The sequence below is a fragment of the Colias croceus genome, chromosome 6 (assembly GCF_905220415.1).
Source record: "Colias croceus chromosome 6, ilColCroc2.1".
Lineage (NCBI taxonomy): Eukaryota > Metazoa > Arthropoda > Insecta > Lepidoptera > Pieridae > Colias > Colias croceus.
In genome coordinates this window covers 11,581,700-11,598,451 of record NC_059542.1, presented here as the reverse complement: position 1 = coordinate 11,598,451, position 16,752 = coordinate 11,581,700, and the positions used below count along the sequence as shown (strand labels likewise).

General features: G+C 31.9%; 3 protein-coding genes across 3 annotated transcripts; 2 read left to right on the top strand and 1 right to left on the bottom strand.

Moving 5' to 3' along the window:
* Positions 1 to 214: 214 nt before the first annotated feature.
* On the top strand, positions 215 to 1,560 carry LOC123692469 (retinol dehydrogenase 11-like). The gene has a single exon (XM_045637223.1). The coding sequence runs from the start codon at positions 338 to 340 to the stop codon at positions 1,310 to 1,312; it is 975 nt and encodes a 324-aa protein (XP_045493179.1). The 5' UTR covers positions 215 to 337; the 3' UTR covers positions 1,313 to 1,560.
* On the bottom strand, positions 1,443 to 5,049 carry LOC123692468 (esterase FE4-like). Its single transcript, XM_045637222.1, has 4 exons — positions 4,663 to 5,049; positions 4,241 to 4,372; positions 2,674 to 3,962; positions 1,443 to 2,297 (listed from the first exon to the last, which is right to left on the bottom strand). Exons 1-4 carry the CDS (start codon positions 4,729 to 4,731, stop codon positions 2,117 to 2,119), a joined length of 1,671 nt encoding a protein of 556 aa, XP_045493178.1. The 5' UTR covers positions 4,732 to 5,049; the 3' UTR covers positions 1,443 to 2,116.
* Positions 5,050 to 11,710: 6,661 nt separating this feature from the next.
* LOC123692602 (basic helix-loop-helix neural transcription factor TAP) lies at positions 11,711 to 16,300 on the top strand. Its single transcript, XM_045637365.1, has 2 exons — positions 11,711 to 11,814; positions 14,840 to 16,300. Exon 2 carries the CDS (start codon positions 14,852 to 14,854, stop codon positions 16,103 to 16,105), a length of 1,254 nt encoding a protein of 417 aa, XP_045493321.1. The 5' UTR covers positions 11,711 to 11,814; positions 14,840 to 14,851; the 3' UTR covers positions 16,106 to 16,300.
* Positions 16,301 to 16,752: the final 452 nt, after the last annotated feature.

Here is a 16,752-nt window from a genome sequence, read left to right as displayed (position 1 = left end):
GTACAAACGAATCTTACTAAAAAATTTAACTATACTTGAATTATTCTACATTATGAATTTATTTGTGTCTAATTTGCAAATGTTCGGAAAATTATACGATCGTATTTACAGTATCGGCTGGATAGTAATCAAAAGGTATTATTTTATGAGCGAATGTAATATTAAAATAAGTGTCGATGATAAAAGATTTTTAATAACAGTACTTGCACCAACACTTGCACGTTCGTATTATCTAGTTATTAAACTCAGGTAATTAATTTAAAAAAATAGTGAAGAAATTTACATCACTTGCTCGTGGCTAATCCAAGACATTCGTGAAACTGATCTATAGGTATAAATGTTTGCTATGATATTAATTATACTTCTAGTGTTGATATCCTTTATTATTTACCAAAAAATTAACAATGCGGTGTGTAAATCTAAGAAGAGGCTGGATGGCAAAACAGTGATCGTCACTGGGGGCACGTCAGGCCTTGGTTTGGTTATAGCAGAGGACTTCGCGGCACGAGGAGCAAGAGTTATTGTAGCCTGTCCTTTCGAGGAAGAAGGAATTAATTCTAGAAAAGAAATAGTCGAGAAGTCCGGAAATCAAAACATCGTATACAAATACTTGGATCTATCCTCCCTGAAATCTGTAAGGGAATTTGCTGAAGATATCCTAAACACGGAAACACGACTGGACATTTTGGTAAACAACGCGGGCGTCGGAGTCCCTGAAGACTTTATGACAAAAGATGGCATGAACTTTATACTCCAAGTGAATTACTATGGACACTTTCTATTGACACTTCTACTCCTACCATTATTGAGGCGTACAGGTACAAAAGATGCCCCCGCAAGGATCATTAATATGTCGTCGCTCGCTCATAGATTTGCAAGTTCCGATGTCGAACATTATAATAGAACTGGATACGGGTTAAAACTAAGGATATACGCTAACAGTAAGCTGTCTCTAGTACTATTTGCGCGTGAGTTGGCAAGACGCCTTGCTGGTCAAAATGTGATCATTAACTGTGCGGACCCAGGATTCGCAGCCACAAGGATTTACAAAAGCGCAAACGAACTATTTGGCCTTATAGCGTATAGTTTAATTCGCATTTTTGCCAAAACTGCGTATGAAGGCGCTCAGACAGCTATTTACTTGGGAGTAGATGACGCTGGTACGGTCAGTGGCGAATATTTTGCAAACTGCAAGCGAATTAAAGCTGATAGTAAGGCATATAATGAGAACAGCGTTAAGAAACTGTGGGATCAATCGATGAAGCTTGTTCAACTAAATGATGACGATTTTCGAGATCTTATCGCGACATAATAAACCTTGGATTTTAATATTTATGAGAAAATTTTAAGGTGCAATAAATAACTGCCATGATAAGAAAATGGGAAAAATTACGAATGACTAAAAACAACAAACAACATATTATGTCTATCGTCTATATGTTTTAAGATAAACTTCTGTGTACATAATTAAAATAAGAATTATAATAAGTAAATACGTTCACTTTTTTATAATTATCAATAACACAATCTTGATATAAATAGAATGAATCCTTATTTTTTTACACCAAGAAGGGCCGGGCCTATTATGATTATATAACGTACATATAAATACGTACGGTTTTAATTTATCACTTTTATTTAAATCTTACAAATTCTGACGAAAAAGGGGATATTTTATGTTTGCACTAACAGAAAATCTAATGTTGTTCTAGTATTAAAAGTATAAAGAAACACTACAAAAACTTAACCGTAAAAGATAATGTTAAGGAATAATTAAAAAATGATTTTATATTTAAATAACATAATATGTATAATGTATATATTTAACAATTATAAACATATAAAGATATAAAACTATTCCTCATAAGAATAATATAAAATACATCTTAATTAATCTATACTCATATTATAAAGCTGAAGAGTTTGTTTGTTTAAACGTTTGAATGCGCTAATCTCAGGAACTACTGGTCCGATTTGAAAAATTCTTTCGGTGTTAGATAGCTCATTTATCGAGGAAGGCTATATATCACAGCTAGTAATTTATATACATACATCTATCTACCATACCTATATGATATCTATCTACTGACCATTCTAATTAATCACTAACTAGTAACTACAATTTACTTTTATTAATATGCATCAAACCAGCTTCTTGATACAATTTGTTCCAAAATTCCACATTTTCTTTATCCGCATACTTTCCAGTAGAATAGGTCTCGTCAATATTTAAGAATTCCTTCCCATTTGTGGTGTATGGATTCCATTTAATTTGAGGACTGTTCAATGTTGGATTCCTGAAAAATATGAAATTCAAAAACTTGTTATTTGATTACATTGATTGTAAAGCTTGATAATAATTATGAGTGAAACAATAAATGGAGATTACAATGGTAAGCTGATATTTTTAAAAATAATGAATAATAATAAATAAATAACTTTTGAAAAATTAATGTTGACGGTCACTTTAAATTGAAGTTCTAAACATTAATATATGATTGGCAGATCTGGCATATATGCATTATTGATTATGCACACTACATTTATTTTAATAACTTAATACTTAAACTACACCAGCCAAAGAATGTTAATGTATTGGTTTAAATAGAGATATTTTACGAATAGTATCTAGGAAGCATTCATTCATAATATAAATAAAACAATCAAACTCACCCGCTTTTAGCAAAATCCGTCCACATCCTAGTAACTTGATCCACAATTTCCTTTAGTTCTTTATTCTCCTGATACATGTCTCTATTGAAACTACAAGAGAAGATATAAAACAATTCGTCAGCATGTGATGCTCCTGTCATATTTAAACCCATTATGGATTTAAGTAAATTCAACTCGGTATCAAAATTAAATCGATACATGTACACAGATTGGGAGATTTTTGCATAATTATATGTAAAAATATGTATCGCACTGACAAAATATACATCGGACAGCACGGAACATACTGTATCGACTTCTTCAGATTTAAAATCACCACCGTTACAATAAAACTCTTTGACTCTTTTACCATATTCATTAAGTTTATCAGCAGTAATGTTGTTACAAATGCTCCTCGGTATATAGGATGATGGAATTTTATTCCTATATTCTAATTTTGCGATCTCTATAGGAAGAGATATCATTCCTTCCTTATTATTGTATCCAATCATGAGCGGTACATTATGAACTTTGCCAGCAACTAATAAATCTTGTGGTTTTTCACAAAGAAAGGCGTTATCAAATTTTTCTACAACAGGCACAAAATGCATTGGTAATCCTCTGTGTTCCTCTTCTTTTGTCATAGTTTTAAATGTTTTTCGTATTAAATCCTTAGACGGCACACTTTGTAAAAACTCCAAAGCTTCTATAGGATCTTTAGTTTCTTTACCAAGTACTTTGCATAGCCTAAAAGCTCGATCTTGAGCGTCTATCGTTTGCGCCCAATCTACAGTGCAAGTTCCACTTTGAGCTATTACTTTATTGAATAGTCCTTTTGACATCGGCGATAGTAAGTGGTACGTTACAGATGTAGCTCCTGCACTCTCACCAAAAATCGTTATATTATTAGGATCACCACCAAATTGTTGTATATTATTCTTAACCCATTGCATAGCTAGTACTTGGTCCTTCATTCCTGCGTTCCCTGGTACTTCAGGTATGTCGAGACAGAGGAATCCAAATACCTCCAATCTATAGTTAATTGTGACTAATACAATATCATGTTGCACTAGGAATTCAGGACCAAGTAGAGTGTCATCACCGGAACCAAACATATAAGCACCACCATGTATGAAGACCATTACTGGTTTATTAGCGTTAGGATTTATTGATTTTGTGTATACATTAAGGAATAAGCAGTCCTCGCTCCCTAAGTTCAATTGTCTGGTGTAAACATCAAATTGTGGACACACAGAACCATGTTCTGTTGCATCGCGGATACCTTTCCAAGGTTGTATGGGTAGAGGAGCCTGAAACACATTAAACATTTATTTATAATAAAGCCAGATAAAACTTACATGTAGTTTCATTACTAAATTTCATAGATTGGTTTAAAGAAGTTGAAAATAAATTTCAACAATAAAATTAGAATATACATATTTGGTACATAAATTAATATTAATATGCACACAGGCAAAGTTGCTATTGTTGTGGTATTATTTTGTTAAGAGATTTGTACAAAAAAAAACATTAATTATTTAACATATTGATGTATGTTCTAGGTACAAGAAGTAAATTATCAACTTACCTTGAACCTGAGTTTTCCCACTGGTGCCTGTCCATATGGTATACCTTTAAAGCTGTAGTATTCAGAATTATCAAATAATTTAAGTATGTTTCCTCTCAATTGACCATCTTTTATTTGCACTATAGGATTTGTCTGAAAAATTATACATCAAAATTGTGAAAATATTTAATTGTAGTGTTTATTTAACTTGCTCCTTACCCCAGGCTGCTTGGGTACTTTAATTAAGGTCGTCAATGTACATCAGAATTAACATTATTAATAACTCAGCCCCCGGAATCACAGACACAATAGAAAATCTATTGTGTTGTGGACCGATCGGGCCGCTGGGGGCTTAATGGGCTAAATTATGTTCAGCCCTTTATGAGCTGAAAGTGGTGTAACTAACACAACTTTATAAAAATATAAAATAAAGGCCAACTCACCATGGTTGATAAGAAATTCTTCAATTTAGTTCTGATTGACGGTAAATGTTTGAATACACTCAAAACCATTACATTGATTATATAAGACACAGAACTCTATTAAATTGTTTTTACTGATAATGTTTTTTCATAATATCTGTTGTAAAAAATATTCGGTCGAAAACTTGTTTCAAAATAACTTGGAACATAAACTTAGAAATACTTAATATGTTTTTATGAAGTATTGTGTAATTATTATACTTTTAATTTTCAGGTCCATGCATTTAATATTAAATGTAATTTTAAATATAAATTTAATAACTACACATTATTGTGTGATAATAAGAGTAAAAATATTTTTTTAAAAAGTTATGCAAAATAAAAGTTTTGGATAACATCAAGAAGCTTTTATGACTTGACTTTGAAGTTTGACAAATGACAAGAATTTGTGAAAATTCTAGTTTGAATTTCAAATGTCAAAAGGGTAACGTCATTTAGGTCTGCGTTCATGTTGATAAACATTATAGGAATTATTATTTATTTGTATTTTTAAATTGTTTATTTATAAATTGTTTATTTATGCTTTATTGCTCTAGATATTTATCTCAAATTGAGGCTTAACCTATGTAATAAATTACAAATATCTAATATATATCTATTATATGTATACCTTAGTGAGAGAAGAGAGCTACATCTAATAACGAATAAAATATTGTGCGGTTTTTAACCAACCTCCAAAAACACAGTCAAGGCGGAGGTTCGTTTTTATGTATATTTCTTAGTGAAATAGTAAAACTTCTTTATATAATTAATTTGAGCTATTTATAGGTAGTTAGGTGCTCTAAAATCGAAATCATCAATTCAAAATCTGATAATGGAATATCAAGGAAATAGGAGGAAATCCATACTTTGTATTATCTATGTGGTAAAATTAACAGCATACGTTAGTAGAACATTAGGTATTATATATTATATGTGGTAAATTTTATCCACTCCCACGGTTTCGAATTGAGATAAAATTTTCTAAACTTAGCTAGGTACTTATGTTTTCGTTTTTAGAGATTACTTGTCCTTATGGACATGCAATTTAATATTATATTAAATTACAATATTTTGCAATACAAACTTAAAAGCATAAAATTTCAAAGAATAATTGAACCGACTTTTCAAAACCTTAACAAAAAGCGAAAATAATATAGAATATATATAATTTATAAATATTATACCTAGGCGCTACCCACTCATCTATTTGAATTTTGAAGTCGGTTCCAGCCATGTCCCGTATCAAGTTTACATTACCTACAAAAATTTGGATTTGCCAATGCTAGCTTACTGCGTTAATATGTTTTAAGGGATATTATGGAAAATTAATTCCAGCATTATGAATGGCAAATGAAATTCAATTTCGTGGATTAAACATAATATAATGTAAAAAACAATTTTCATTCATTTAGAAAACTTTTTGCTAGTTTAACAAAAAACTTAGAATCGATTGCCAGGAAAGTCTTCTTTTTTAATTAATTATTATAGACGCGAACAACGTAGGTACCTACATTAATTGACCTAAGAACTACATACATTTGATTTGCAAAAAGTGTACCTACTTAAACAAACGCAGTCTTATAAACTAGCATGCTGTAATAGGTACGAGCTTGGCCATGCTTATTTCTTATTAGGAAGAAAACCTTTAAATCTTCAGAGGAAATCATATAAACGTTCTTGGCTCTAAATAATAAATAATTTAAACTTATTTTAAGAAATAGAATTTTGCTATTTATACTATAACATCGATTGCATCGAAATTTTCTACGTAAAAGCACATCCAAAGCTTACGAGCTTATAGTCGCGCCGCGCGCCGCAGAAAAAAAAATAAGACATTAATTAGGTAAATAAGTTTACAATTTTTTACGGTTTAGCTTTTAATATCTTTTTATTTAAATATTGAATTAAAAATTATATTAAATATAATAAAATAATAGTTAATTCGAAGGATCAACGCGGCTGACCGTACCTCGTATAAACAAAAATTTTGAACCAATGAAAATCCAGGATTTGTTCTACCTGTTTCCTTATCTATCCACCCACTTCAAACATTCTATGTAAATATGGATTAGTTCGATTATCAATTTTATTGTGACTAGAAATTGTTTTTTTAGCGACCACAACGCGATATCTGCGCGAAATTGAACATTTGTGCAAATAAATGCGAATATTATTTTTATTTTGTAATTGTTTGTTCCATTTTGTTTGCATATGGTTTTGCACGTGTGGTTTTTAATAGTTTCGTGAATTTATTTTGTTTCGCGCGCAGGGATTTTCGCGCGGACGCACGCATTCTGCTAAATACGCACAACTACGCTCTCTAGAAGTAAATGTAGGTACTGCATGTTGTACCTACTTTCAGAGAGTAGGTATGAAGATTTGTCTGTTAGTATTATTTAAATAAAAAATCAATAATTATTTTAAGCCTTCCTTGGGAAAATTTCACAAAACATGTGTGTTCTTTTTAACACTATAGAAGCGAGAGCTTATAAATTGTAGCAAACAGCAATGTGAGTAACAAGGTGAACTTATAGTAATTATTTCCCATGTTGTTATAGGATTTTTAAGAACACAATTTTGATTGAATTATATTTTGGATACGTTAAAGAATTTAATGTAGAAACATGCTCACGTTCACGAATAGCTTTCATTTTAGATTGTATCTCATCACAATATGATATAGCAAATCACAGTGTTTCGAAGCATATACCCACTACCGGCAGTATTAAACACAAAAATACAAATCCCTATCAATTAATTATTATTTGAGCCATTATTTACAAAGCAATTCAATATCGGAATAAATATGACCTCAAACGATTAATAAAAAATCAAAACGACTGATAATCTAATAGATATTGCAAAAATTAATAACGCACTATCACATACATGTGTTTCTATTGATATTTTTCTCACGAAGGCGTAAAATGTAATTGCTTCGATAAATAGTCCACTACTGTAGAGATTGCAGTGCAGTGGCAGTGTGCAATGAATGACAATATGTTATTGACATGTCATAGATAACGTCAGGTGCATTTTGAGTTAATAAAACGGCTGCACTTTTGTTGATAATATGGAAAATAATAATGTGATGTGAATTGACTTTATGAGGAAACATTGTTTCTGAACTTAAACCATCATTAAAAAGTCAGATCACAAGGAATGAAATAAAAAAACTCTGCTCAGTAATTAAAACTATTTTAATATCTTCATGATGAGTCATGAGACCTCTATTTCGATAGTCAATAAATCAGTAACCTATAGTACCTTCCTAAAAATATACGAAAAACTTAACCCTTCCACAGGCTGACTGTTAAACTAATCGTGGATAAACAAACGTAACAAACTTTTTTTTGAGGAAATAAGTTCATAAAGTTTAATCTGTTACAAGAAAGAAAATAAGAATAATATTATAATCACTTCTCAATAAATTTTCACATTTTTATTCTAGACATTTATAATAGTGTTTGTCTAATTTGAACGTAGCTACGCTAATTCCAGGACTTTTTAAAACACATTTTTGAACAGATTCTGCGAGCGTCGTTCTTCAATTACTTACATTTTAGTTTTTATGTACCTACTTAACACCGTCCGTCCTTAATCCGTCTCCCTAAGAATAATATCAACGGAACACTAAGTCCTAACAATATAAGGGTATTTTTCGTCCTAATCGATTCCAGCATTGCTTTTAACCCCTTTCACCGTTTAGTTTTCTATAGCCTTGCATCGTCATTATTTATACCCCTTTGCCCAAGCCCTTAACAACAAAACTTAACATTTTAAAACTACGAACCATAAAGGATGATGTATTGAACTTTTTTTTGACCTCGGGATTAAATGCGAGTTGGTATAAATGTTTTAATATTTAAAGGATTAGCGTCATGTTAGTTACAAGTATAGGTAAATATTTTTTTACATTACACGTATTTGTTTGAATATATTATTATGATTTTAAATGCGATAATTCGTGATCTAGTTTTATTGTTTGATATTTGATGTCAGTTTACTTAGAAACCGATCTATAATAAATAATTCAGTACCTATTGATACAATAGTTTATTTATATTTCATTACTTTATCAATCCATATAAGATTAATATTCTTCAGCATTAATTTCTAAAAAAAAACTGCAATCAAATTAAGCATTTTTAAATAAATGACTTTAAAAGTAAACAAGACAAGACAAAAACTAATCGCCAATTTTACTTAGAATTTTAACATGTTTCTTACAACGTATATCTTTTTATGTTAATCAAACACAAATTGAATTAATTCATTAAAACGAAACAAGCAAATAATGAACCGGTCTTCTAGCTCCTAAGTCCGCAAAATTATGCTCGGTGGCGAGTTGTTTGCGCCATGCTAGGGGCGCGCAGTAAAGGGTTACTCGTGATGTGATAGTATCGATATTTTAAAATTTTAGTTTATCTTCTTGTAGGTAGGTGTCGAAAAGCATTTCGTGTATAAAATACCAAATTCTCAAAACATTGTTTCGCAATTGTTAGTAATGATTGGAAATTATAATTCCCTGGTAAATATGATTTATTTTCTTTAATTATTTTCTATTTTTATACCACCTAACTCTACATGCAAAAGAAAGCTATTATCAATATCAATGATTTATTTGCAACCTGAAAGTAGCGATTGAACTTGCAAAACAATTAGAGAGTTCTCTTGCAACGGTTGGATAGCGTGTATTATCGATATATATTCATCTAGTTATTCTAGCACATCACTAGCACATCCAACCCTTCAACACGTATAGAAGCATTATAATGCATTCATGGCCTCTCAAGCGTGGTGACTGCAAAGTAACTAAACTGCCCCACCCTGTTCGCATTTTATTTATTATTTTAAACGGCACAGTTATAATTTTGAGATTTGTGCGAGGGTCGACTGCGTCATTACCGAAATGAAACACCTGTTTTGTTAGTTTAGGCTGTTCTTTAATATAAAATGCATTATTAAATAAGATTAATGAGATTATTTTCTTTTAATGTAAGCAAATTAAAATTACATTTTAACCGACTTCAAATTTTTAACGTCGTTGCAATATACAAAAGCGTCACTAAATCTTAACTGCAACACAAAAGAGAAATTTTATAAAAAAGAGTTGAAAGTCACGCTTTAGAAAATAGAAAATGGATCTAACATATTTTTTGTTATAACAGTGTTTTATTATCAGTAAACACTAACATAAAACATAATATCTTTATTCATCTATTTCTCTGAGCATATTATATCCGAAACACTAAAATTATAATTAGAAAATTATACTTTGGATAGAATTCCCTTTATCTTACATGTAACCATTCTATGTCTCTTCTCCTATTTAAGTATTCAGTCTATATCTTTTCTGTTATTAGAGACTTTTACCTTCTCCGTCATATAAACTGACGTGACCAATTACCAATCGGCACGGCATTTTTAAACGTCCCTGCGCTTACACCCTACGCTTGCATTTATTGGCGTGACGCACTTTGTCAATATTTTGCAAGAAATCGCCATTCATCCGTATCGGTAGCATTGGTATAAAACGGTACAATGTGTTTGTTAATCAATCAAGTGGAAACTCGAATGTGACGGGTTAAACTGGGAAGCAAGCTGTTCTTTATGTGGTGATTATTCATAACTATGCCCAGCCAAAATTTATTATCGTTATATTTTTCTTTTAGTTAATTTAAACTTTTTTGTACATTCAATCTTATCATACTCAGTTATTAAATCACCTCACAACTAATACGAATTAAAATCCTAATTATTATTGTTCAAAAGTACAGATCCTCATTTTTTTTATAACACAAAGTTTATTCTTATTCCACAAGTCAGTATACATTCCATAAAATCTTTTTACAACCCTTCCCTTGGAGCCATTACCTCCAAACGGCGTGTCTGATCAAATATTTATATAATTTATGGCCCGTCGATATCGACAAAGGATTGTCGATAAAAAACGACACTTTCACGCACTATTAACCCATTACACAAATTCGGGCGTTGCAAGGTGCTGTTATTGAATTAGTTACATCTGTTAGTCTGTTCTAGTTATTCATAGTAAAACTGAACTGAAGATTTAGGATTATCGAACATCGTACATTTTTGTGTATTATTTAGTAATCATTTTTAATTGTGACTTGACTTAATAAAAGTCCAAATAGTAATTCTTGATGCCTCTTACAAATTACAATGTTACGTATTGCACATTCAGTTTAGGTACACCGTGCTCATGTAGATAATGCCGCTAAATATAAAGCTAAATTAGTACGTATCAATAGATTAACTACCACCAAGTGCCACATTTCTGATTATTGGTTGTTAGACATTAGCAGACTCAAGATAGCTACGTAGATGTAGAGATGTTTTAGTTATGAGTATTTTATTTAAACCTAATAGAGCAATTTAGGCAGTTAATAGCTTTTACTTCCAATCCCAATATCTTAAGTTATTTAATACTAACTGCACCCCGTGGTTTCACCCGCATGGCTCCGCACCTGTTGGTATTATATTAAAAATGGGCTATCTAGCACCGAAATAATTTTTCAAATCAGACCAGTACCTATTTTATTTTATTTATCAATTTAATATACCACACCAAGTAATATTTACAATTAGGTATACAAAGGTACATCAAAACCTACCTAGTTCCTGAGATTAGCGCGTTCAAACAAACTCTTCAGCTTTTTATTATTTACTTTGCTGCTGTAGTTACTTCGTGAATTAGTTAATGTTATTACAGATATTATAATCGTTACCTGAGTATAATCGGATTTTAGCAAAAAAGCAGTAGTAAAGGACTAAAACACCAACCTACATCTTACCATGATACACATCTATTCAAACTTTTGGTGTGTAGACTGTAGGTATCACATTCGTTGCGTAGATTCCAATACTACTTCTCTTTTCCATAAAGTTTAAAACAATATCTTCAAAGGACTCAATCCCTAAAGGGGCGTGTCTCCACCCACTACAGTGCGATTGGGCTACAAAATGATAAAATAAGGGTTCGAGCACACAGCCCCGCAGTGCTCGTGACACCGCGCGAGAGTCAGGTTGCTAGACATAGTGCAAATATGTGGTTGTAATTAATGTGCATTTAGTGTTGTGATTTTAGGTTGTGAAGATTTTTTATACGTAAGTTGGATAGTTTTCTTCTGCCAATATACAGTGTCCCACCGTCGGTATTCCAAGCTCAATGGAGGTTATGGTTTTGCATACGCTGAGTACGTAAAAAATACTTATAAAATTCCAGATGCATTTTTTTTTCAAATAGATGAATTCTTAAAACTTTTTGTGTACACCCCTAACAAGCAACCCGCCCAACTTTGCCACCCGCACGTGAGCTATCGTTTAAGATTATGTTAGCTATCGTTTAAAATGCTCACATTAGCGAAGCGTTATATGCCGGCTGCGCGAAGCTAGAAAAGAAAACATGAATTTTAAGGAGAAATTTTGGTGTAATTTTGTTGTCTGAGTATTTTTTACGTGATCAATGTATGCAAAACTACAAGTCCCTTCGCGCTTAGTATACTTATAGTTGGACACCCTGTATAAATAAGCGACTGCGACATAACAAATTTAAGAGACCTTTAAGTAATTTCGTTAAATACCTAATAATTTGATTATAAAATTATAATGTGTTTTTGAAAAAGCCACTTGTGATACTTTTTAAAAGTTATACATACCATTCGTGTTGAATAAATAGTGAACGAACTACGGTCTACAAAACCTGAGATCAAACTAAAATAAAACATATCTAATGTAGATTGACTTTTAATGATTTGTTTTTTTATTTGATATATTTTGTCAAATAAAAAAACAAATTTGCCTTCAAGCCACACCTCCGTGCCCGTCGGAGTGGGGAGCGTGAGGTTTTTTTCGTTACGGAATTTCTGGATTAGGTCCCCGCGGTCAAGGCCCGCGATAGAAGCTATGCAATAGCTTAAAAATGTGTCAAGTGGCTGTCTCTGGCCACCAGTGGCTGTGGTCGGTGGCCCGTTTGCGCCAAACCTAAAAATCGGTATACATATACGTATATACTTATTGGATATAGAAGTTATTTCTAAGCGTAAAGCGTAAGGTTTATTTGGGGTTTGAAAATTTAGGATTCCATAGTTAGGTACCATATATTCCATAGTATATGCTGATCCGATAAATATTATTGATAATTATAATTATAAACTTTGAGCAACACAACTAACAATCATCGATAAACGGAATTTAAATTGTAGCTTCACCGCTACGCCGTAGCGTCGTCTAGACCGGTAGAGCTTTTCTACGTTGGATTATTTATTAATTATCTTCATCACATAGTATAAAACAAAGTCACTTTCTCTGTCCATCTATGTCCCTTTGTATGCTTAAATCTTTCAAACTACGCAACGGATTTTGATGCGGTTTTTTTTAATAGATAGAGTGATTCAAGAGAAAGGTTTTAGTATATAATTTATTAGGTTTAAGTCAAAGCGGGCGAAGCCGCGGGCGGTAAGCTAGTTAAAAAATAAAAAGATATCGTCGCCTTCGAATGTAGTTACTGCCTTATGAAAAAACATTAATTCCATAATGATACTTAATTAAAAAAAATAGTAAAAGCAATACCTATGTTTTTAAAAGACTCTACATACTATGGGTCTGCTATTAATACGATATGTAAAACTTTAAGCCTTTTTTCAAATACGCTAAAGTTAATACTAACTACCTAGTATGAATTTTGATAAAATTATTTGCAAACATGAAATAGGAAATAGCTACCCATTAAAAGTTCTTTATTACAAACTCTCGATTTAACTCCTGTATCCACTTTGTCAAAATTATAACAACTTACGAATTTCTCGTAAAATTCACAACTTTATCATTCTTTTTACTACCGGCTTCACGCATACTATTTTCCTAAATCGAATAAAATAATAGTTACGATACAATCACTACAAATTTCTGATTAAATTCACAACTTCACCATACTTTCTACCACCGCCTTCACGCATTTTTTCCTAAATCGAATAAAATAACAATATTTGTATTGTTTCCCCTAATAATGTTCGTATGAAGTGATCGCGTGCTGGTCGCGTGCCGGTGAACAGGTGGTCAGAGGGTGGCTGTTACAGTCAATAGGCCTCGGAATTCTAATTATTATTTAGGTAACTATAGGCTATCTCTATAGCCTATAGTTACTATACTCTTATAGTATATAATTATTTAGGTATAGCCATGATATGGCGACATACGATGAAAATTCACACGTGGTAGAAACAAAACTTTACTGAAATTATAGACTATAATAGATCTATAATAATAATTGATCCCTTTAATTCTGAAGTTGCTTTGGTAATCATATTTTTAAATTACAAGTGATAACTGCGTTAAAAACAACCGACTTCAAACTTGCACTTGCAAAATTTACAAATACCTACAGACAAAAATGCTCATAAAATAAAAACTACTGGGCCTATTCGAATAAAATTTTTATGGGACCAATTCGACACCATCCCGCATCGAACAAAAAAAGAATCACGTAAATCGGTTCAGAAACCTCGGAGTAATCGGTGTACATACATAAAAAAAATATACCGGCCGAATTGATAACCTCCTCCTTTTTTTTGAAGTCGGTTAAAAACAACAAACTTTATTTATATGATTTTCTTTAAATGCATCCTACATGTTTATCTATCATAGGTATGTGTATCGGAAACTGCTCGCAATCAAAATTAGAATCAAAATAATCTATGATTTTGATTTTTGTAAAAATTCATATAGAAGTTAAAAATTTAATTACCTTTAGCGGTTGTATAAAGTGAACAATTAACTTGTAAAGCACCCTTGCCGGAAATCACGCACCGGAAATCGGAAGCGATAAAGTTCAACTGACTTTCCATAACGTATTTGTCAGTTTGTCACGCGATGTAGATTGGAATCAAGGGTCAAAAGTGAGGCACACATACATGCATATTAAACTAAAACACTAGAAGCCAGACTAGAATATAATGTTATAAGATATTCATTATAAATAATTATTCATATTAACGAAATTATTTCAACGATAACGATAAAAATCCCAAGTAATCCAACAATGATGTTCTGTGAAGTAAATAGTCCTGTAAAAAACACATAATATACATTTTTGATAATTCCTAAATTCTAAATATTGTTTCTTTTGTTACAGACCTCAGCAACGATGTTCGGCACAAATTTCGATGAATTCTGTGACTTCAACGACAGCATCTGCAGCAACGACTCCGGCTTCGATAGGTCCTACGCTGACTCCTTTGCTTCTTCAAATAACACACCAAAGAAAAATGATTCGATGGACCTTGGAATATCACTCACACCAACAAAAGACAACAGTGTACGACGAAGGCTATTTCCAGAAGAATTTGAATACCCATTTCATCAACCTGCTGAAGTAGAAGATATAAAAGCATTTGAAAATTTCCAACCAATCAATAACACATCAACTCCTATAAAGGTTAAAGACAAAAAGCCCAAAGATCCTAACAAACCAAAAAGGAAATACGCAAATGGAAAGAACAGAGTATCCAGATCCAAAAGTCCTACACAAATTATGCGGATAAAAAGGAATAGAAGAATCAAAGCGAACGACAGAGAGAGAAATAGGATGCACATGTTAAACGAAGCATTAGATAGACTACGTTGTGTCTTACCAACCTTCCCAGAAGATACAAAATTAACGAAGATAGAGACATTACGTTTTGCTCACAACTATATTTTCGCATTGAGTCAAACGCTAGACGCTTTAGATAATATAAACTCTGGGCAAGCACCTGAAGGATACAATTCAAGCTGTGACATGCTACAAACCTACTCTTCACCTGGAGATAAAATCAACAAAGACGCTTTTCGAGAAATATTCATGTTACCTAATAAGACTGAAGACAAAGGAGATGGAAGCTACAGAGAATTTCAAGGTTTCAGTAAACCTTTTCCAAATGGATCAAATTTTCTACAAACCTCTGAAGGGGTTTTGATAAACGTTGGAAATGTAACCGTGTCAGTTAACAATAAAGGTGGTAATTGTATAACATCCACTACAGGAAGTGGCTTCTTCACAAATCCATCGAGCTATGGAGATGACCTTACACAACAGAACTATTTTAATCAGCGACCACAAACATTTTATAATTGTTATAATAACAACTATGACGGTGCTCAAACAGATTCCAAGGAATACTTTAACGAAAAAAATTATGAGCTCTTCAAAAATGCATTTGAAAGCGCTGCTAAAAATGGGAAGTACGTAAACAACGAAGCCTTTACAAATAATTATAGTAATTACAATCAAACTTACGGCTACAATCAAAGATACAACTATTGTAACGAAACGAATTTTCCTCAAACGAATTTGTACGACGACCAAAGATATTATAGGGATTTTTATAAAAATCAAAGAGTTGTGAACGCTAAAATTTAAGAATTATTTTGATATGTATGATATATTGTTTAATTTGCCTAGTCATAGAGTAGAAACGTATATTTTGTAAATTAATTTTATCCAAAGATTGTACAGTTTATTCTTATGAACGACAATAAAGACTGTAATTAGATTTAAAGAGATCAAAGTATCTAGTCATTTTAAAGGGAAATATACATTCTATTTTTATAAATATTTTGGCATTATTATTTACTATCTATCCTGATTAATACATATTTTAACTGTAACAATACTTAGATAATTTCAGTAAATAAGTATCACGTATCTGCATACGTGCTAAAAGATATACCTAGGTATGAGAGATTTTTAATAATTATTCCTTTAGGACCAGTAAACCTATAAAATTGGACAATACGGATTGTCCATTAATTGGACTATCCGTCACCTATAACTTATGGTCCAGCAGTAGCAGTTAACGATAGATTCAAACTGACATTAATGAAATCAAAAGCGAACTTACACTTGATTTGCTCCATAATACAAGAGCCATGAATATAAATCAAATACGAACAATGGTCGTTAAAGAGCGAAAAGTTGTGAATGCACCCCTGCGCAAACGCATTGTACTCAACCCATGCAAAAATTGTGCGAAAATAGCTCTTAAGGCTTGGTAATAGGGGTGAAGG

Coding starts and splice junctions, on each gene's coding strand:
- LOC123692469 (XM_045637223.1), top strand. CDS start 338: ATGTTTGCTATGATATTAATTATACTTCTAGTGTTGATATCCTTTATT.
- LOC123692468 (XM_045637222.1), bottom strand. CDS start 4,731: ATGGTTTTGAGTGTATTCAAACATTTACCGTCAATCAGAACTAAATTG. Junction 3,963..4,240: donor TGGGAAAACTCAGGTTCAAG/GTAAGTTGATAA, acceptor AATGTGTTTCAG/GCTCCTCTACCCATACAACC. Junction 2,298..2,673: donor ACGGATTTTGCTAAAAGCGG/GTGAGTTTGATT, acceptor CATATTTTTCAG/GAATCCAACATTGAACAGTC.
- LOC123692602 (XM_045637365.1), top strand. CDS start 14,852: ATGTTCGGCACAAATTTCGATGAATTCTGTGACTTCAACGACAGCATC.